Genomic DNA, 23,607 nt, shown 5'->3' with positions numbered 1-23,607 from the left:
TCTTAAACAATAAAAATATATGTGTCTCAATTTTTTCTAGTGTCGAATAGTCTTAGTTATTGGCCGTTGAAAAGCAGTGTCTCGGTAGTGGCGTTTTGGCCGCTTAAGGGTTAAGATCCTTAAATTTTCTGTTACCCAAAATAATTTTCAAACACACAAATTTATACCAGTTGCATTCAACCAAAAAAGGCGATTTTCTGACCGAATGGTTCAATTTTCAACCAAATATTATGGATTTTAACAATAGTAGTTAATGTTCTGTCAACTAGTTTCATTTTTAAATAAATTGTTTAATTTTTAAACAAATACTTGAATTTTCTATTGAAATAGTTGAATGTTTAACAAAAAATATGAATTTTCATCGAAAAAGTTCGTTTTCAACCCGAAAGATTAATTTTTGTACCAAATTGTTAAATTTTTGAGCCATGTCGACTAATTTAGTACAAAATAGTTAAATTTTTAACCTGAAAAGATAAATTTTTAATCAAAAAGTTGGATTTTTTACCAAAAGACGAATTTTGTAAGAAAATAGTTTAATCCACAACCAAAGAGATCAATTTTAAACAATAAAGATTAATTTTCTATTCAGAAAGACGAGTTTTTAAACAAATAATTACATTTTTAACTGAAAAAAGTCTTCAACTAAAAATAGTATCCATCAATTTTAAGTTAAAAATTAAGTTGCAGAAAAAATTAACCAGTTGAGTTTAACTAATGAAGAATAACTTAACCGAAGGGGTACATTTTCAATCAAACAAATATAAATTTCCAAAAAAAAAGTTGATTTTGTACCAAAAGACGAATTTTAAACATAACGAATACATTTTTAAATAAAGAGTTGAATGAAATTATTAGTTTAAAAAATACTGATACTCAACCAGTTGAATTGAAGAAAAAATACAAATTATTAGAGAATAAGTTGAATCCTAAAACAAATGGATAAATTTATAACAAAGATTATTACATTTCTATTGAAAAAGAGGAGCTTTTAACCAAATAGATCAATTTTAAATCAAGAACATTAACTTTTTTTTTAAAAGGATGATTAAATTAGATGATTTTTTAAAAAAGATGATTAAATTAATTTCCTACAATGTAGTTTTATTTTTAAATAAATAATTCAATTGTTAAGCAAATATTAGATTTTTCTACGAAAAATATAAATTTGCAGAAAAGAAGTTTATTTTCAAGCAAATAGTTTAATTTTCCAACAAGCTCTTGAATTTTTAAGCCAAATAGACAAATTGGGCTCAAAACAGTGGCATTTTAATCCTGAAAATAAAGTTTTCAACAAAAAAGTTATTTTTCAATCAAATAGTTAATTTTCAAATCTATAAAGGTAATTTGCATCTAGGAAGATGATTTTTTTACTAAGAGTCACATTTTTTGACTAAAAAATACATGATTTTTTAATTAAATAATTAAGTTTTTAATTAAAAATACAAGTTTTCATCACAAAATAAAATAGTGAAATTTCCAGGTGCAAAAATTAATTTAAAGAAAAAAAGAAAGATTTGAAACAAAATTGTAGAATTTTGAAGTCTAACTGACAAGCTGCTTACAAAACAGTTGAATTTTCAAATAAAAAATCTAGTTTTTAACGAAAAAGTAAATTTTATATCAAATATAGTAAAATTTTTAAATAATTGGTTTAATGTTTAATCAAATAGTTTAATTTTGTACCCTGTTATTGAATTTTTATAATTAAACATAATTAAAATTCAACCAAACAGATGAATTTTCAAATAAAATGATAAATCCTAAGAAGAGCATTTTCAACAAGCTAGTTAAACATTCAACGAAATCGTTTTATTTTTGAAAAATACTATTTTTCAAGCAAGAAGATTAATTTACTGCCAAAAAGATGAATTTTTAACAAAGTAGTCGAATTTTCAACTAAAAATATAAATTTGCAACCAAAGAGTTCAATTTTTTATTATAAAAATATAATTGTTCAACCAATAATGAAACACTCAAACATTAATTTAAAAATAATTAACTTCAATTCAAAATACTTTGAGTTTCTTATAGGTTTCTATTAATTCAGCTTGCAGTTAAAGATTTGAAAAATTGATATGATATTATTAGAATTATCTTATAAAAGAAAACAAAAATGTTGGTAAAATATTCTCTACAGCATTGATTTTCTGATTCTGAAAATGAATAAATAATCTTTAAATAATGTTAAAATATTTTTTTGTTAAAAACATGGTTTTAGCAATTTCAACAATAGCAAAATTTACTTTCAAAATTGTAAACAGTAAAGTTCCAGATAATGTTTTTCCCCGTAAGAATACACCAACCTTTAGTAAACTCAACTAATTTGAGAAAATTTGTAAGAAACGATAATTAGAAAACATTCAATAGGAAAAACCATCGTGAAAATTTTTTTGTGTAATTTTTTAAACTTTTTTCATAAAAAGGAATGTTTTTTATTTCATAAGACGTTAAGTTTATAGCGTTACTTTCACTGAAAAGAACATTCTTGCCCCCCCCCCCATAAAATAAGTAACGTTGTTTATGAGCGACCCCTAAAATAAAATAAAAAGTTCTTACCAGATGACATTCTGTTGGCAATTTCATACAAAATTTTACTCATTAGATAAAATTTATCATTCGAATTCCAGTGAAAACCATTCTGTTCCAAGCAATTTTCGACTCCATAAGAAACAAATTCCAGCATCTTCGCCCATAAATTAAAAACCATGGGATGATAATAAGTGGAGGTATAATTTTTTTTATAAACTAAACTTGTAATATTGAATAATGATTCATTATAATATCCCAATTTTTTTTCTAATTCATTTTCATTTTTATCTTCACACTGTTTTTTCAAATCGTTAAATGGTTTCTGAAGCCAAGTTTCAATAATATCTACATTTTGCGATTTATTATTGTACCTATTTGCCGTCCTTTTCAAAGTCCCTGATAACAAAAGAAAAAAAATTTATAAAAATTTGAAAAGATAAATTAATCATTGGATACATTTTTAATTTAAAAAATGAATACTTCCTACCAATTAATTTTTCCAACTTCGATTCTATTTCAGTTATTCCCTGAGTTGAAATTCCATCCAGAAAACCTATTGTAATTTTTAATTGCCTTAAAAATGTTGAGAATTTGTTTTTAAATTGAAAAGTGAAAAATATAAAAATACTTACAGTATAATAATATCAAGGTAACCACTTGTACGGAAAACATTTTCCTTTAATGTAAATTTAATGTATAGAAAATTCTGGAAACACTTATTTCTTTATTGTCCAAACGTATCGAATTAACTGAATATTTAGGGAACAAATGAGCTCACTTGAGTGCTAATGCTGATGGTATTGAAGCTCTCTCAAAAATTATCTATCGTACTTCCGGTGATTGTCTGATAAAAGTAAGTGCCTTTTATGTTTATCTGCTAGAAACATAGTGTCTGCTGATGTGATATTTTTCTATCTCAATATTTGAAAAACTTGTTTTGTTTTCCAATTTCAAATTTTTCTATAATTATAAATCATACAAAACAAATATACAATGCAAAACATCCCGTCAAGTAAAAACAGTAAAATCAACATAGTTTGTGTAATAAAAATTTGTAAAGTAATTCTAAAAGATTTACAATTTTTTATTTTTGAAATTAACAAGATATTTACTTTCTTAATTATTAATAATAATAATACATAATGAACTTAAAAATTTAAACATCATTTAGATTTATTTGACAAAGGTTAATTTTACAAACTATCTTTATTGAACGGATAAACTTTTACTGGGCGGAATTTATTGCATGTTAGATATTTCTGATGAGATTTAACTTAATTTTCAATAAAAATGTATATTAAACAAAGCACTTTAAAATAATTAGTCTGTTTGTTTTTGGAATACATCGTATAATATTTTACCAAATATAATATCCTAAACAAAAACGTGAACCCAATTTTTTTATGTTTTGAAAAAAAATGTTATAATAATGTACTAAATTTGATTCATGTTTTCTGGAAAATATATAAAAATAACATACTAAATATACTAACTGATCAAAAAATATAGAGCCTATGTACAACATCTTTTTCCACCTTCCATATTACCCTAAATACACTACTCTAACTGAAAACGTAGACTCAATGTGCCACATTACCCCGTGTGTCATATTACCTCATGTTACATATCATCCTTTGTTTCATATTGCCCCATATTTCATATTACCCTGAGTATAATACCCTAAACAAAAACATAATCCTAACTTTGAATACATATTTGGAAGAGATATAACAATTTTGTGCTTAATGTAATACATTTCAAAAAAGCGAAGATTCTATACGGAACATTACCCTTGCACCATTTCATAACGTATCCTATAATACTTCACGTTTTATATTACGCAAAATATACTACCCTAAATAAAAACATAACCCAATCAGTTACATTATCTAATGTGTCATATTACTCCATTGAAATATTGTAAAATATATGTAAAATATAATCAAAAACATTAAGCCTACATTTTTATAAATCTATGTTTATATTATATTATATTTATATTATAATCATTGTTTTTCGTAACTTGAGTCGTATTACCAAAAATACTGATTTGTAATTATTAATGTTATTTTTTGCAATTAAAAAAAAACTAGGAGTCCTCTAAAAAAATGATTAAAAACAAATTTGTAGTCTTTGATTCCTTATAGAGAAAGCTTTGTAATGGCAACATTTTCGAAAAATTTTTAATTCATTTGATCAAAAGTTCCTCAATTTAAAAATGTGTAATACAATGTTGTAAGCAATTTTCCGGATGTGTGTGTGTATGTATGTTTTCGAGTATATGTGTATTTGTGTGTTTGTGTGTATGCGGATGTCTCATCTTTTTGTGAACACGATAACTTGAAAGTGATTGCAGACCAATGATTATATTGTAGATTATATTATGTATTATATTATATATTAATCGATTAGACTATAATATTGTTACATTTTAATGAAGCGTAACGAAGCTATGGTAATGGATAATATTTGAAAAACCGTTTTTTATAGTAAACTTTTTCCACACATATGACTCAAAATTGATGCCAGAACGGAAAAGATTCCTTGATTCGAGGCAAATCGATTGACCTATATTATTAATACACTTTATTGAAGAGTAAGAAAGTCATACCCCTTTACAGTATTTGAAACATCCCTTTTGAACAGAAAAACTTTTTTACTGCACATAATTCAAAGTTGATGTATGAATCTAAAATACTTTTTGATCATAAATTTTCAAATCAAATTATCTTGACGATTTTTATTTGAAAAAATCGTAAAGTTGGGAAAGGGATAAGTTGCGGCGGAACGTACACTCTCCTTTTTCGGCTCAATAATTTCTATTTCAAATATAAAATTTGATTTGTTGGATTTGTTTTTTCATTTTAAAAACTGTTTGTATCATTTTGTAATTTTGTATTTTCTGCAAGTTTCTATTTTTAAATCTATTAAAATAAAAACTACGCATCTTATCAAACAATTATAAATAACCAAAGTATAGATATTTTCTGGGTGAATAATTTTTTTCATCGATTTTTTTCGTAACTCGAGTCATTTTTTCAAAAATTTATTTTGCTTATTTTATTGCTATCTTTATGATTAAAACATAAGCTATGCATCCTATACAACAGTGATTATAAAAGATTTGTAGATCTTTTCTGGGTGCACAATTTTTTTGTCTTTTCATGTTTTTGTTCAATCTTGCATAGTTTGACCATCAAATGAAAATGTTTATTTCTCATTACCTTTTTGTGCATAAAACCAGAACCGTTGGTAAAAAAATGCTGCTTAACGAAATTGATCTTTATTTCTGGTCCCTAAAAACGTGTGCTAAATTTCAAACTAATCTAATCAGATGTTACCATTGTAACCAAAAATAAACTTCTGCTTATTTGACTTCTCAATAACCTCTGATATCGTCGTAGATCGTGTAGGATATATCCAGGTAAACTTGATCAAACAGTCTATTACAGCCAAGATATGATTATATCCTTTACACGACGGCTGTAGAAATCATTCTTTCTTTCCTTCTTTTTCATTAGCGATGATACATCAAAGACAGTTGGAGATTTATTTTTCGAATTTTGCCTACAGTTAAGAAATGTGATATTCCTGCTTGATGCTTTCTTGTGTTTTCTTGACAGATCCATGATCTTTCTCATGAGTAATCTGTATTACATCCATTTCAATTAAAGATGGAACCATGAGTAAATGGATGCCATCAATAAACTTTCATAACGTTTCGCCTTGCAGACTGCACTTATCATTCTTATCCGGGATAGCATGTTTTATTAGCATCAGTTCGTCATTTTAGAGAATCTACGTGACGCATTTGCGATCATGGTCTATCTTTCATTTTGTAGGTATATAGGTCTCAATTTCTTCTGCGCATCTCCATATCTTCAGTGAAACTTCTTTCTTTCGAATTGTCTGTCTAAATTCTAAACAGTCGGTAACTAGCTGTAACTAGATCCTTCAAAAATAGGTACAGAACTTCCTTAAAGCTTTAATCACACCTAAGTCTCCCAACTCATAGCTATGAAGGTTTTATTGTTCAACACTCGTTTTGTGGCTAATAAAATGAACTGAGTGAAGTTAACCATCCTCTGCGTATCTTTGTAATAGAATGGCTCAAACCCTCCTTTCTAGCATCAGTGTGGACCTGTTTCCCCTTTGCGGTCAAAAATCACTATCACTGGTAGTGTAGGTCTTTCAAACTCCTAAACGCCATTCTTCATGGTTCTTTAAAGCAGAACGTCTAATTCTTTCCAGACATGCTACTCAATGGTTTGCCGATGAGAGCATGCGACTCTATGAATTTGCAAAAATATTTAGTTAGGCCCAGAAAAGCTTGGACTTCCTTTATTGAACTGGGTTCTGGATAGTTGACGTCTGCACAGGCCTTTGATTTTATGGATACACCTTGCTCTTTTAAATGATTTAACACAAATATTTAACTCTTTCTTTCATAAATTGAAATTTCCTAACATTAATTTCTAATATAAGATACTACAGGGATCAAATTCCACCTTCAACTTTTTGAGTGCTTTTATGAGATCACTGGCCAGTAAAATGAAATCATCAAAATAAGCCACTACAAATCTTTAATTAACAAGGTTACTGTAAATATGATTTACAAATTGTTTTAAAATAGGAGGTAAATTACACAAACTAAAAGGAGCTTTTAAAAGTTCATACTGACCTGTTTTTTAAAATTAAGGCATATGTTTGACTTATTTCGTTAACATCAACATAAAAGAATCTATTTCTCAAATCGATAGTACTGAATACATTCCCATTATTAGGCTTATCAATTTGTTTTTCAATTATTGGTATTGAATAACGATTCTTTTCAACACGATGAGAGCTATCTTTTTTCTTTTCATCTTTCATAGTAATATTCAATTCAATACTAGTGCTCTAGGTATTAATTGGCTCATGCGTTTTAATTTTACAACTTTAAAACCATGCTTATCAAAATTCAAAGGCACTTGAAGTAATACATCTCGACTGATATTAACTTTATGAATTATAGCATCGACAGGGACCACATTAAGATTGAAAAAAAGCTTATGACTATCTATATTTACACAGTTATAAATTTATTTAGGAATTTTCAGAGACGCGTCCCTAAAGCCTGATGCAGAAACCATTTTTAAATTTTCCGAAACTGTAACAGAATTTTAGGAATTTTAGGATTTAGAATTTTAGTTTAGGAATTTTTAATTACTGTAACTGAAAGTTCCTAGAGGTTAAAAAATTTTTCTAGATTCATTATTTTAATATAAAACATAAAGTCTATATTTGCCCTAAAAATATAAATAGAAACAAAATATAATTGAAGTTAGGACTAACCACTTCTTATGTATCTATGCTATATGTACACTCATTGTATTTAATATATAATCAAAGCCCATCTTTTATAAGAAGAATTTTTTTTTACATTTAATACGTTGAGTATATTATATAACATAGTTATTTACATATAAACTTCGTTCGAATATAGTCTTACTTAAACTTTTATTTTTAATGCATCTATATACTGCAAACTTATATTAAAATTAATGAACCGAACAATAATGTCTCTATACATTACATGTTTAGAGTACTTTACTCACAACATTTCTAGAAAACGTTATTTTGTTTATTATAAATAATATTCGTGTTTAATTTTTTCTCGAATAATTGAATTTTCAGCAAAAAAATTAATTTCTAGCAAAATAGCTAAACCTTCAACCAAAGAAATTAATTTTCAACTAAAATACGAATACTGCTTAAAAATATTAATTCTTGAACATTTTTATCCAAGAAAGATGAAATTTCTACTAAAACGGGTGAATTTTTAAATAAAAAATACAAATTAAAAAATATTTAATTTACATTCAAAAAAAAATTTATTTTGATATTTTAACATCAAAATATAAGATTAAAACAAGAAGTAAACCTTCCACGAAAATTATACTTCTATTTTTAACCCAAAAATACGATGTTTTAACGAAACAGTTGAAACTGCAATAAAAACGGGCACCGTTTTGAAAAAAAGGTTTAATTTTTAGAAAAACAGTTGAATTTTTATCTAAGAAAGATTTAAGTTTCACTTTTCGGAATAAAAATATGAGTTTTAGGCCAGAAAAAAATTGTCTCTGAGAATAGTTTAATTTTCTACCTAAAAATATGAATTTTTAATAAAACAGTTGAATTCTTCACAAAGAAGAAAAAAGACTTTAATACAAAATTCTTTAACTTTTAACCAAACCATTGCATTTTTATCGGAGAAAGATGCAATTTTCAAAAAACATTTTCTTTCTCGATCATTCAAGTGGCCCAGGTTTACTTTCTGTGATAATAATATTGACGTTAGTCAACGAGTCATTACTTTGTTTTCTCATTTACAATCAACAGAAATGGGACCAAACTCGTTAGATTTTAAACATTTCGAACCACGACTTTTATACCTATAATCTTAAGATTGGTGCCCTTTAATTTCACAGTAGAAATAGCACATATCTACATTTTTAAATGGCATTGTCTTCTTCTCATTAACTTTCTTTTATATGTTTATATTTAGAAAAAGATTAATTTCTATTACGATTTCCCCAAATTTTATAATAATTTTTCAACTTCTCCCTAAATTCACTATATTGCTATAAAATATTCTTGAATACTTTCATATTCTTTAATTTTACGTTGAGAAAGCATCGTGTGCAGTTGCGCATTTGTCACTTTTGTTGAAAATTATTTGAGAAAGGTGTTCTTTCACGTATAACATGATACTAAACCGAACTCTCTTTGAACAAAAAGTGTAGGAAGTCCCTTTAATGATTTTTTTGTAAAAAAATAACTTTTTTAATATCTTTCTAGCCAAACAGAGTTGCAGCATTTTTCGACATCTTGAAATCTTAAGGTCAAATTACCTCAATCATTTCTTCCACCTGGAGTTGGTTATGTTAGAAAAAACAAGTTTTTAACTTTTAAAAAAAGCTTTGAAAAAATTCTTCTAAACAAATTAGTCTAGAGCTTAAAATTTGGATTTGATTTTATCACTTTTTTCTGAAATGAAAGTTAACTATACTGAAAAGAGATTTGTTGTAGCCGACTTTATAACTTTCTATTATATAATTATTATTCAACAAAAAAGTAAACATCATAAAATCTTCAAGGATATTCCTTACAAAAATATCCAGTAGGTAACAACATTGAAAAAATTTCTTAACTTTTATGTTAAAAAATAAATAAGTGAAAGTGGTACTTCAAGGTAAAAGATACTAGGACTTAATTTTTCAATTTTTTTCGGCTTATGCGTAAAAACAATGCTTAGTTGCCATATTTAAAAAATGAAAAGTAATTGTGCATGTTATAAACAAATTGAATAAATTAATATTTTTATGAATCACTAGCACTCGATTTTGTAACGAATAACCACATTCATTTATTGAAACTTATTCAAGTTGTGAATTTGTTTAAAAAAATTTTATAGAGATTTATAACTTTAGTGAAAAATTTATCTCTTTGGGTAAAAAAGAACTACTTCCAGAAAAATTAATTTTTTTGTTTCAAATTATTTTTCTTGAAGTCAACATTAAATCATTTGATTGAAAAGTCAACTATTTGGTTCAAATTCAACTTTTATTAAGCAAATTTTTCTTCTTTTCTTTAAGATTCTTCGATTTAGTGAAAAATTCAACTGTTTTGTAAAAAATGCAACTATTTAGTAAAAAAACTATTATTATTTATTTAAATTATTTTTTGTTTAAAATTACAATTTGGCATTTTCGGTCAATAAGTAATTTCTTTTAGTTGTAAAATTGAACTTGTTGTTCAAAAATTGATGTAATTTGTTGAAAATTCTTCTTTTTTGTTGGAATATCAATCACATTTGTTGAAAATTTAACTCTTTTGTATAAATATCATCCTTCAAACTTAAAAATTCCATATTTTGGATATGTATTTTCTCTTTACACTGAAAAATCTTTCTCAGTTACAAATGAAATTTCTGCTGAAAATGTCCTTTTTAAAATCGAAAATTTATCGCTTTTGATAGGAATTTCATCTAATTTTGTTCAGTTAAATGTTTTTTTAAATGAAATTCTTTTCTCGATTGAAATATTAAATGTTAAATTTTTTGTTAAGATTTCCTATTTTTTGGCTGCGAATTCAACTACTTTTTTAACAGCTGAACTTCTTTCTAAATTTATGAAAAACTGTAATAATTCAATTCGCTGAAAAAATAAAAATGGAGAAACTTAAGTAAGATAGAAAGAGAAGGGTAAAAATTACGGACCCTAACTAAAAGGGGTACGCTGTTTAAAATCTCTATACTTTTTATTACACTGAAAATGTTTTCTTAAATTTCTATTTCCGAATATTCTCTATTTTGATACATAATTCTTTTTCTATAAATGAAACGGAAAATGGCAAAAAATTTATGGACATATATTTATGGTCAGAAAATTAATAATGCAATTATTAATTAAATTTAGAATTACATACAGGTGTAAAAAGATTTTTTTCATTTTTAATAAGCACTTGATTCTTTCAGCCAGGATTCCTTTTCTGAATTTAGCTGCTTTGTTGTTTTGTCCAAAAGACCTACCACAAATTAAAAATTATTTTACGAATCTGCGAAAAAATTTTGAATAAATTTTTAAAATAAATTTCCTTTATTTTAAGGAGTAGTTCTAATTCTTCTTCTAAAAATAAAACAGAATGAAATTTAGCATTATACATTGCTAAATATGGAAATTATTAGGCAATTAATAATGAAAACACAATTTAATGAAACTGCAAACCACATTTTTACTAATATCAGAAGTAAAGCATGTTTTGGCAAAATAATAAGTATCATTTTGGTGATTATAAATATGAATCAGCAGAAGAAAATTAGCAATTAATTTTGCCCTTTGCGATTTCACTTTAGAATTTTTCTGGGCTAAGATTTCTTCCAAAGAATCTGTCAAAAATTTTTCATTAGTTTAGGAATCTAAATGAAAAACATTGGAAAGTGTAATCAAAAATTAGTATTTCTTAATATCCTCTATTTTAATACGCAATTCTTATTATAAAAATAAAACGAAAAGAGGCATAACATGTACGGGCATATATGGCTTGTTAGTGAAATTACAAGGTAATTTTTAATTAAAAAAAAAATCGAATATAGTTAAAAACCAAATTTTTTTAACTAAAACCAGCAAAATAAATATTTTTTGAAACTTTGAGTATCATTTTGTTTATTATTATGTGTTTTTATTAAACTTTTATTTAGGTAAGCCCGGTTATGCATCATAGCCACGGACTAAGTCAAGTGACTGATGAGATTAGAATTTTATATATTAATTCAAATAATTTAATAAGATGGTTGAAACCTCCTGCGATGATGTTGTAGGTATACAATTACGAGCGGCTACGAGCGTTAGAGGTGACAACAGTTACCTCTGGATGTTTTCGTAAAGCTAACATCAGCCACTCCACGGGTTTTTAGTCGCTCGCTTCCTGATGATCAAGAAAGTTTCTTACAATGCGAAAAGTGTTTAATAAAACTGCCTTCTGAGCTGCTGCCAATATCCTACTGACTCTTAAATGTTGAAGATGTTCAGTACATCTTTCATGCACATTGCCTGTAGCCGAAATTACAATGAGATGAATAGATGCATGATTCACATTCCTCCATATGGTCTTTACTTCATGCCTTAACTCGCTGTACTTGTGGATCTTGGTTGTATAGGTTGACTGCATATTTCGGTTAAGCAGACAAGCAATGTCGATGAAGTAAACTCTTCCACCATTTTTTTCTCGCATCACGATGTCAGGTCGATTGGCCTGGATGTAATGATCCGTTTGGATAGTAACATCCCAAAATAAGATTTCATCTTCGCTTTATAAAACGGGCATTGAAATGTATCTATAGAAGGGCATCCATTCTTTTAAGAGCCCTAGGTTTAGAGCAAATTGTTGATGTACAATGCCCGCTACATCATTATGTCTGTGCGTATATTCTCTCTGAGTCATTACGCGACAGCCATCAATAATGAGCTCAATGGATTCGTTGGTACCTCCACATAATCGGCACCGGTGTTGACAACCTTGTCCTGTATTGCAATAACGGATCCTTTCGTCTCTGGATACAGAACACCCTTTCTTAGCCAAATATTAGATGCCTCACTGTCCACTTCATTCTGATCTAACGTGTTGCGGTGCTCGCCATAGATGGCTTTCTACCTCCATTGTATTTCTAATTCCTCTATGGCTTCTGCCCTGATACTCAAGGCCCCATCTGAGGACAAATTTAAGGTTGTTTATTGAAGATCCGCTTGACAGATGGTTCTGTAAAGCGCAACATTTCGTTTGCTGTTAAAAGAGTCTCGTAACTGTATAACTTGTGACTCACACAGTTTTTTGACATCTACAACGTCCCTACCCCCTAAATGTCCTGGTAGAACTACCCTTTCAATCGCTGAATTTCTGTGGTGCATTCAGTGCTTCTTCATTTCTACGCAAACAATTCTGTTTAACTTTTCAAGGTCAGTGTTAGACTGTTTTAGGAGTCCGAAGGAGTACTCGAGGACAGGGATGGCATATGTGTTGATCACCGAGTTGAGAAAACTCTTCATAATTAATTTGAGTCTCGTAGTGAAGGCAGTCCTTAGGCTTGTCTTAACTATCGTATGTTGAATACCCTTAGATTCAAGAATACCCAGATATTTATATGATTCGCCTGCAGCCATTGCCTCGATGTCATTTTCGAACTCTTTCTCTAACTCTGCGGTCCCTAATTCTGCTCTGATTAAATGCACTGTTCTGCATTTATCTAGTCCGAACTCGATGTGGTTACCTTTGGAAAACTGCTTTGTGACATCGATCACTTGCTGCAGTTTCTGGCCTGAACCAGCATACAGCTTCAGGTCATCCATGCAAAGAAGATGGGTCACTTGATGACCATCCTCATTATCATGAATTGTGAACCCATGAGATATGCTGTTTAGTGTTTTGCTCAATAGATTTAACGCTAAACAGAACCATAGTGCGCTGAAGGAGTCTCCTTGAAATATACCTTTCGTAAAGCGTATTGATCTAGTTATCCTTGGCTTCCATGATCAAAATACTTGATTCTTGCACCCCAGAGCCTAATGGCATGGCTTAGAAAGTCAATAATGCGTGGACAGATTTTATGAAGTTTTAAGACTTCAAGCAAATAGTCAAGCGGCACGGAAGGAAGCGCTTTCTTGTAGTCAATGTATGCCATGTGTAAGTTCCTTTGGTGCTTACGAGCTTGAGTCAAGGCAACAGCGTCTATATTGACTAGATCTATACAGCCTCGTGATTTTTTACAACATCCTTTTTGTTCTTCTGTAAGAAGGTCATTCTCGTCGCAATGAGGATATACCTTATCTGCAATGATAGCTGTAAGACTTTTATAAATTGTTGGAAGACAGGCTATCGGTCGAAAGTCAGATGGATTTTGAGCGTCTGGTTTTTTTGGTATCATATACGTAGTACCTTGAAGCATAAAACCTGGCATCAAATCTGTGTGTGCAATGATCTTCTGAAAAAACCTTGCAAACGCAAGATTCACACTCTTCAGGTACTTCTACCAGAAGTTGTGCACCATGTCCGGACCTGGAGCTTTCCAATTACTTGCCCTCTTCAAGACCACTGAAACTTCCAAAGCTGTGATGTTTGTCAGATGCATTTCTGGGCTATTGCTTGCCCTTACTTCCTCCAGTTTGAACCACGCAGTGTCCAAATTGCATCTGATCATTTTTCCATAAACACCAGACCAGTAGTTAGTCATATCTTCCAATTGAGGGACTTCGGTGCAGTGGTGGTTATTTGGCTTTACTCTCAGTTCACGATAGAACCTTCTTTCACCTGTCTCAAAGTTTTTGTTTTGTTGTCTTCGTGCATTACTTTTCTTGTACCGACGCAGTCTGGCAGTAAGAACATCAAGTCTCTGTCGCTGGGAGTCTAAAATTTCATCCAATATTGCTAGTGTTAATGTCTCGATGTGCCGAGGGTGGATGATTTTAGTAACATGGTTCATCAGCTTTCTGGTTCTCTTTCCTTTTTCATATCGAGTTAATCGACCCAATTTGCACCTTACTTTGCTGACATCCATATCCAACCTGATCTTCCATGGTGGACCTCGATCCCTTGCTGGGACAAAATTTGCATTTGCAGGCCTAGTTTTGCGGCCCAACGTTCCAACGGTTGCCACAGCTGCACAGTATACAAGAGCTTGCACCTCTAACGCATTTTGTGCTTACGTTCAAATACGTAGGTAGAACCTTGCAGTCGAGATGTGCTATTAGTGAACGCAGATCATTTATGATGTTCATTTTGGATAGAGAATGCCTTAGTGTTGGTTCTACATATCTGAACTCTAAAAAAGCATGACCAAAATTCCTTTCCAGGTGCTGTAGTTCTTCTGAGATTTCCCTATCCACATCATCGTTAGTAATATCCGGATGTGGTTCTAATGGATCCGGTGCATGCTGTTCATTATCCCTAGCACCTATGCCTTCAGCATCAATCAAATCTTTGTTATCCACCTCTTCCAAGGCGAGCTCATCAATAGGAAGCTTCCGTTCCACTTCAATTTTGATAGCAGATATCTCAACAGCCGAAAGCAGTCTGTTTACAGATATTGAGCGTTTTTGATCTGCCAGATTTTGCTCATTTATTTATGTGGCTAGCTCTGTGTATTTAAGTAACAAGAGTCTATGATGTTCTCTCCTCACACTTTGCCCCCATTTCTCTGCCAAAAAATAAAGGCGCATATCATCTCTGTTCATATGGTTTGTCCATTTTTGTCGATTTTTTGGTTGCTAAACCTCTGCTTCTGCCTCTGGCTGTATAAGGTCATCCACCTCTGGAGGATGTGGTGGTGTTGGATCATCAATAGATTGAGGAAGAACATCAATTGCTTCTGCTTGACCGTTTGACGCGGCTTTCTCTAACTGATGTTCATTGCCGTCGTTTTTCCACGTCAAATCAACCTGTTATTTAATCTCCATTGCTCGGTCTGCTGTAACATGTAGATTAGTCTTGATGTCATTATGGGTTATTATTATTATTATTATCAATCGGTATAAGAAATTGCCATCTGATTCTTCCAACGGCGATTTTTTTCAGGATTTATCTGAGCTGATGTTTCGTCACTTTCGTCATAAAAGTCAATCACAAATTTGATAATATTTTTATTTGAAAAATTATTTATAAAGGTAAAACCGGAAAAGTGTTTTCGAGAATATTTTTTTTCTACATTTTATTTATTTTGCCACGAAAATTTAATCCTTCTTCTAAAAATAAAACATTAAATAAAATACTATTTAACAACATTTATTGCTTGTTAGTAAAAGTATTAGGCAAATATTTATTAAAAGTTTACTTGAAAAGATTGCAAAAGACATTTACAATTTTTGTTTATATTCAATTTATTTTACCATGCAAGTATAATTGTTCTAAAAATCAAATAATAAAAAGGCATAACACTTAGCAGCATTTATTGCTTGATAGTGAAATTATAAGGAAATTAATAATTTAATGTATAATTTGGAAAAATTGAAAAAGAATTGTATTAATACCAGAAATAAAACATATTTTGGCGAAATAATCCTGGATCACAAATGGTTATTACAAACATTATTCAGTAGGAAAAAATCAACAATTAATTTTGCTTGTCGCGATTCCAATCTAGAATTTTCATGAGCTGCAATTTTGTCCAAAGCATCTGTCAACATTTTTTAATGACTTCAATAATCCGAAAGAAATTAAAACCTAGAAAAAGTTTTTTATTTTATTTTCAATCGTCTTTATTTCAACCTAAATGTTTAATTATTTTTCTAGAAATATGTAAAACATGAAAGAGCACAAAATTGATTAAGGTATAATTCTTATTGAAGAAATTTTCAGGCAATTATTAATTTAAATATAAATAAATAACGCTGCAAACAGAAAATTTCTACTTCACGTCAGAAAGAAAATATTTGTTGCAAAATAATTCAATATCATTTGCTTATTAATAACATAATTCGGGAGAAAGAAATTACCACTTAAACTTTATCGCGTCGTTTCCTTTATAGAGAGTCTCTGAGCAGAGTTTTTGATCCAAAGACCTATAAGAATTTTAAAATTATTTTACGAATCTGAAAAATTATTTTTAAATCAGAATATACAAAAGTGCTTGTTACAGCTATTGAAAATAAATTTCCTTTATTTTACAGAAAAATTCTGTTTATTCTGTTGAAAATAAAATATAAAAGTGAATAAAACTTAGCAACATACATTGATTGATAAGTTATTAGGCAGTTGATAACAGAAAAATAAATGAAATAAAATGATAACCAAATTTTCACTACTACCAGAAATAAAAAATAATGTTGGCAAAATAATTTAGTATCATTTTAATTATAACAAATATGATAGGTAGGAAAAGTTACCAAATAATTTCGAGCGCCGCGATTCCAATTTAGAATTTTCCTGACCTGAGAATTTGTCCAAAGTACCTGTCGAAAAATTAAAATTATTTTAGTAATCTAAAAAATATCAAAAACTGGAAAGTGTTTCCTATTTTTTTCTAAACTGCGTGCATTTTTTATGCAAGTCTAATTATTTTTCTAGAAATATGTAAAACCTAAAATGGCATAAGATTAAGAAACATATGATGCTTATTCGCAAGATATTTAGGCAATTATTCACCAAAAGTATAATTACATGAAATTGCAATCAAAAAATTTTCAGAACATGGAATTCTATCCAAAGAACCTATCGCAACCTTAACATTATTTTGCAAAACTTGGAAATTAATTAATTAAACACTGAAAAGTGTTTTTTAATATTTTTCTGCATTGCCTCAATATTACTATGCAATTCTAATTTATTTTCAAGAAATATTGTGAAAAGTATAATTATAAATTAAAATTATATAACCTGTGTAGAAATTTCCTCGGTTGACCTTAATACAACAAGGTTTCTGGTCGGATTCCGACCGGGCTACCCCTGTCCGGATTTCATGGACAGGAACCGGGCGGGAGCCGGTCGGGCTACATTTTTCTCGAATCACGTAGTCCAGAGCCGGCCAGTTACTGGCCGGACCAACCCTGGTTATATCCCATCGTCGGGATCCGGCTGGACAGTGGTCAGATTTATGTTTTTGTAGAAATTACACATTTTTTAAGAGCCGTGATATTATCAAAGACGTAATTATGGATGCTAGATGAATTATTACTTGAAAATTATAATTTAAAGATTTATTATATCAGTGAAACGAAAATGAGCTTTTTTAAATTCTTTTAAAAAAAAACATAAAATTTTTTCGAATAATTTAACATTTTTAATTAAACTGTTATCGATTATGCTATGTGCAATAACAGAAATGATACAATTGTTATAAGCTTTTCTATATTAAAACAATGTTTAGCCTGTCCAATTTCCAATTTACCGACATATATAGCGCCTGCTGTGTCTGTCGTCTGTATAGACACTCAGTAATTGTCAGTTTCGCACCTGGAACAGGATGCTCCTTGCACTCACGTCGCGTCGGGTCTTCGAAGTTCGCAAATAAAATCGAGACATTTGGTTTAAATCAACCTTATTTCAGTAATTAGTTTGAAACCCCCACTTAAAGCGTAAATAATTATTATTTTAAATTAAAATATAGTCTTGTGTATACAGTTTTTACTTTCTTCCTTCCTAACCTTAAATCACCACGTGGCCTCCAAAATGCTATGAGATTCTATTATCAGGGAATAAAATTCTACTCCAATTTTCTTGCTAGAATTGGTTCACTTGATTTGACTTTTAAAGTTCACCGCTATCTTACGACGAGCCTTAAAAGACAAAACAAGTTAACAATTTCTCGCCTGAAGCAACATTTCTAAACCGCTTTCTGGCCGGATTACCCGACCGGATCCCGGCCGGTATTGAAGCCGGGACCCGACCAGATTACCGAGACGTTTTTAGCCGGATCCCGGCCGGATTCCCCGATCAGCGCCCGGCTTAAAGCGGGGCTATCCGGCTGGTACCCGGCCGAATCCCTAATTGGATTCCGACGCGGCAAATTTAAAATATATAATTAATAAGCATCATAGGTTAATCATGAACGCGAAAATTATTATTATCATTCATTATGATATGCCTTATCTATAAGTTCTTGTATCTGCAAAATATCTGGTTATAGTCGAAATGATAATAAGCAAACTATTTATCTTGGAATTTTCGTATTTTGAGGCCTGGATTTAAAAACTGAAAGTAATCCTCAATTTCTTCATCATCAGAAAAACTGCACAGTAGATAATTCCTGGCAACCCAATTTACTCTTTTGGCATTCACTCTTTCTTAATTGAAGATATACGGGATGGGATAATAATATAAATGATAAAATACGATCACATAATATTGATGCTAATAATATTATTTATTGCATAATTTAGGAAATGTAAATTGATTTTGAAATCATATTACATTCAAAGAATACGGAAAAAATTAGATTTTAATCAGAAAAACATTGGTGTCCATTCGGACAGTACATTATTTTCTTGATTCAAAGAAGTTTTTCTGGTCGCGAGAAAATCTACTTGATTGAAGAAAAATAAGTTTCTTCGTCCAGGTACATTTTCTGCAGAAAAAATTGTCTTTAGTCAAGAAAATATTTTATCGCCCGTATTTAGATAAATATTTCTCTCATTACCTTCTGGTAAAACCAGCTAGAGCATTAATATTTTTGATTTAGAGTTGTGCTAATCTACAGTGAAATAGGATTTTTCCATCAAACTTATATTTTGTTACCAATACTTTAGCTATAGAATAATAAAGACCTGAGAATCTTTTATTGTTTAATTGTATTTTAGTAATAAAAATACAAATTGCTTTAGCTGATTAGCCAGGCACCAATGGACATATTTTTTTAATTCCCTGACGTGCTCTTCTTGAAGCTAAATTAGTACTCCAGTTGGATTAGCACTGGTCATTAGGGTGGAGCAAATTTCTCAAAAAATTTTTTTTTGAATTTTTATATGAAATAGGGAAATTATGTTGCCATATGACCTGAAAAATATGTTTGCAAAGTTTAAGAGCGATCAAAAATTCCTTCAGGTTCCATAACTTCATTCATTATGAATAGATACGTACTTATATAACATAAATTCATAAATACACAAAAACAAGAAAATTGCGTTTATTTTTCAACTTACTGATGATGAGCAATAAATGAGGTTATATTAACATGATTTCTGAGTGTATCAATCCGCTAGGGAATCGTCAGTCATTTCGTAAGTTCTTTTTTTGTGTCCAGGCGAGGATTTTTCTTCTGGGATTTAATTTTGTTGAAGATATAGCTATCGCGCTCTTTCTCTACGCTGACTTTTCCAGATGCTTCTGTGACCAGCTTAAGACACCTTTCTACTGCTTGAGTATAACATGAAAATGGGGGGATATCCTCTAATTGTTCCAAAGTCAAGTCGGGAGCAAGTATTCGTATGACAGGCGGTTCTGCTACAGGCCTTACTGCATTCCAGTCGATTATTTGAGTGTAATCCTCAGCACTAAAGTTCAATGATGGTACTTTAAAAAATCTCGTTGGATTAGAGTTCTTTCTTGATTTCTTGATGAGGTCCGGAGCATCTTCTTTGATCTCAGACCTGCTGTCAAAAACCATTGCCAACAATAAATTTTCCGGGTGAGCCCAAAATCCGTTCCGCTTAATAACTGGGTTAACAATGGCTTTTAGTTTATTAGGAAGGTATCTTGTTAACTGCATCAGACTGAACAAATGTTTGGGCCCACCTTTAAACGTCGGTTTCATTTTTATCTAAAACCACATAGGGGCATAAACCTTGGTGACGTATTCTGCCAAGTCTCTCAATACAGCACTGGGACGCTTGGTTGAGATGTAAAGACACAGACTACGATTTCCAGTAGTGAGCCACCTAGCGTGTGACATTTTTCCAGGATTTCGCCTTGCAAGGGATTCTGGAACTACCCTCAAACAAACTGCTGTTACCATATGGTACAAGTACTTCTGATCTGTACTTAGGTCCAAACGTTCAGCCATCTGTGGCATGTCGGACTCCAAAGGCTCAAAGTGTTCAATTTGGTTGGTTTCACAATTTAACAACTGCTTCCCAGTATCCCCCGAGTAACTGATGCGACCAGAGGTCACCTCATCCAACGTGTTTAGAAGGTGTCGCAATGGAAGCTCATTGGCATGAAATAAGCAGATCATCCATTGGAAAGATGTAGTGGAATGTCTTCTCCAGTTCTGCCAGCGCACCACCCTTCTAGCCTGTATTGGTTGCTGTTCCGTCGTAACCTAGCACACAGAGCTCGTCAACTGAAAATGCGTTTTCAAAGATGAAGTCCACCAGAGCTTTGGCAATCGCTTTTGATGTTCCTGCAATTGTGGCCTTGTGCCCCATGAAAATTGAACCGGGCTCTTCAACAAGACTAATGTGCTCTTCAACAACACTCTCAGTGGTTATAATTTTTCCTTTTTGAAGTTTTTTGATCGTTTTGTCCTTCCTTAAATCAAAGTATAACAGCTTTATTTTCTTTGATCCCCACGTTTTTCATGAATGCAGTTGCAATAAGGAATGCTTTTCTGTCAGAGATCCCTGCTCAATCACAGGCAATGGCAAAATTTGGAATCTTTCCAGTCACGTATTGCACCTCTTTTTTAGGTTTTTGGGTTTGACAACAAATTCATCATCTGAGCTCGTGTTCATGCTCGCAGGAAAAAATCTTTCGTTTGGTAAATCTTCTCTACTTCCCTAACTATAGGAACATCTAGGCTGAGGCCCAGTTTCAGTTTGCTGGCTTTTTTGACCGAGAAATTACTTTTTCTTGCAGAACAAACGATTTTGAAGACGGGCTGTAGCCTCTTTATCAACTGAACCAATAACCATTCTTCTCTGTGTGCGTTGGTCCTCTAAAAAAGACTGTCCTTCACAAGGAACTTTTTTGGTTCGTTCACAAGAGCAAGAACGGAAAGAGAGACATTTGCACGAACAGATATCAAAAAGACACTTACATTTGTCGAGAAAACTAGTCTTCTTGTCCCTATACGACTCACTGTTACGTTGTTTCTTGGGGTACCTTTTCAGTTTTTGGTACGCATCATGCAGGCTCTTAATTTGAGCGGAAGACCGTTTTTGACTGACGATGGGCAGTGAAGCCTTTTCCCATATACTTCTTACGCACTTATCAATCTGCAAAATTATTCCCTGGGAGGAAGGCTCTTTGTTGCTTTCCTTTTTCAATACACTGAAAATGAAAATATAATGTCGAAGAACGTCACCTTGTGTGGGTAAAACGTTATCCGAGCAGATTTTGGCTTCCCCTAAAATGTCACAAACTATTTTCACTCTTGTTGTCACTTTTGGCATTTCAACTGCAAATAGATCACACAATAAGACGAAAAATCACAAAAATAGCACTCGGTTTAACGTCAAAATGAAGAAAAGCGTGACTCTGTGAAAGACTAACTGAAAACGTGAGTCACAGTGCCAAAGGGGGTATCAATGATAATCGATCTAGGTTCATCGATAATCGATCTAGCCTCATCGATAATCGATGGAGCTAAATCGTTTTAATCAACATAACTTCAATTTGTGAACTTAAAATAAACAAATGAACTACGAAAAACCTTCCAAGAAGTGATTGAAGCCAAAAATGAATATTATGGTTTTTCTTCTTGACCGATATATATTGGGAAACTTCTCATGAGTTATGAAACCTCAAGGACTTAATATTTTTTAATAAAATTTTGAGGGCGTGTTATTTGTACCCATAGGCAATACAATTTCACTTTTCCAACCCAAATTTCAAAATTTCGGAAATTCGCTCCACTCTACTGGTCATTTCTATAATAATTTTTACATACTATCGTAAAATTCGTCTTAGGATATTCTAAACTTTTTCTTCTTTTGCAAAGATTTTGATTTTGTTTTAGAATGTCATTGCTGCATAAATGCAATTTTTTCGCTTAGATTGTTAACATTCATTTTAAGCAGTAGGCATTTTTATTGGCATTTCTACGCAAACATCATTAAATTATTTATTAAATATGATCAAAGAAAATAAACTGTGGCTAGAAATAAAAACTACTTTGAAACGCAAAATGGTTGATTATTGTATTACCTTTTCGATCTATTTCTATTACATTGAAGCTATCATTTTTCTTAACATTTTAGTCGAATTCCAAATATTTCACGTTTCTACTTGACATTTGCATTCACTGTTCAAACAAGGTCCTAGATAAACAAAGATGATATAACAAATGTCATTTGAGCAAGAAAGTCGAACATTCCCTATCATCGTGTATCTCTATTTCGCATGTATTTTTTACGGAGTTATATAATCAAAATAACATTCCTTTAAAAATATTTTGGCACAAAAAGCTGCACGTATTTTTCAGTTTATTCCCTGAAGTTGCCTTTTATTTAATTAATTTAAAATAATTATCTGAACAAGGAGGGGATTGAAATATTAAAGATATAATTTTCTAACCATTTATTTTTAAAAGAAGTTTTTTCAGGAAAACAAATCGAAGGTCTCTCTACCGAAAATGAAATAAACTAACTCACTTCTCGTATTTCATTGGTTGAATAACCATGTAAATAAATGATTATTAACATTTTATTTTCTGATTTGCTCAGGCCAGCAGCTTTATACGCAAATTAATATTTGTAATTTCTAGCTGAATTTTTTACTAGCTGTTATTTCTTTTGTACCAACTGCTATAGTTATTTAAAAAATATAAATACATTTTATTAATTATAAAATACAAAATAATTCACCCTATTACTTCCTGTCAGGCGTGCTATTACAATGGGCGGCCGGGGAAATATATGTTCTTGAAAGGAAATAAAATTACACGTATTTTTTTCGTTTTGATAGCAAACAAATTGACAGTGGTCCAATTTTTTATCTCCGAAGCCTCATGAAATTGAATAATATATAAAAGTGTTTGCAATTTTTTCTTCAATGATAGTTATATCCACAACTCAAGAATACCAGGTGTATACATATGAAACCGGTATTTTTTCAAGAAAAAAACACATTTATTTCAAGAGAATGATAACAAATATTTTATTCAAAGTATGCGCC

General features: G+C 30.7%; 2 protein-coding genes across 2 annotated transcripts in view; one reads left to right on the top strand and one right to left on the bottom strand.

Moving 5' to 3' along the window:
• The window catches only part of LOC117181712, a 7,912-nt gene extending 4,633 nt beyond the window's left edge, over window positions 1-3,279 (bottom strand). Inside the window, exons 1-3 of the mRNA XM_033374649.1 lie at window positions 3,162-3,279; window positions 3,017-3,082; window positions 2,557-2,925 (exon numbers count right to left, since the gene is read on the bottom strand). Coding sequence (XP_033230540.1) covers window positions 2,557-2,925; window positions 3,017-3,082; window positions 3,162-3,201 — 475 coding nt within the window. The 5' untranslated portion in view covers window positions 3,202-3,279. The remainder of the gene's footprint in view (window positions 1-2,556; window positions 2,926-3,016; window positions 3,083-3,161) is intronic.
• Window positions 1-23,607, top strand: part of LOC117181711 — a 235,881-nt gene that overhangs the window by 44,679 nt on the left and 167,595 nt on the right. The window lies entirely within an intron of this gene.

The sequence above is a fragment of the Belonocnema kinseyi genome, chromosome 10 (assembly GCF_010883055.1).
Source record: "Belonocnema kinseyi isolate 2016_QV_RU_SX_M_011 chromosome 10, B_treatae_v1, whole genome shotgun sequence".
NCBI lineage: Eukaryota > Metazoa > Arthropoda > Insecta > Hymenoptera > Cynipidae > Belonocnema > Belonocnema kinseyi.
This window is presented reverse-complemented; position numbering and strand designations above follow the sequence as displayed.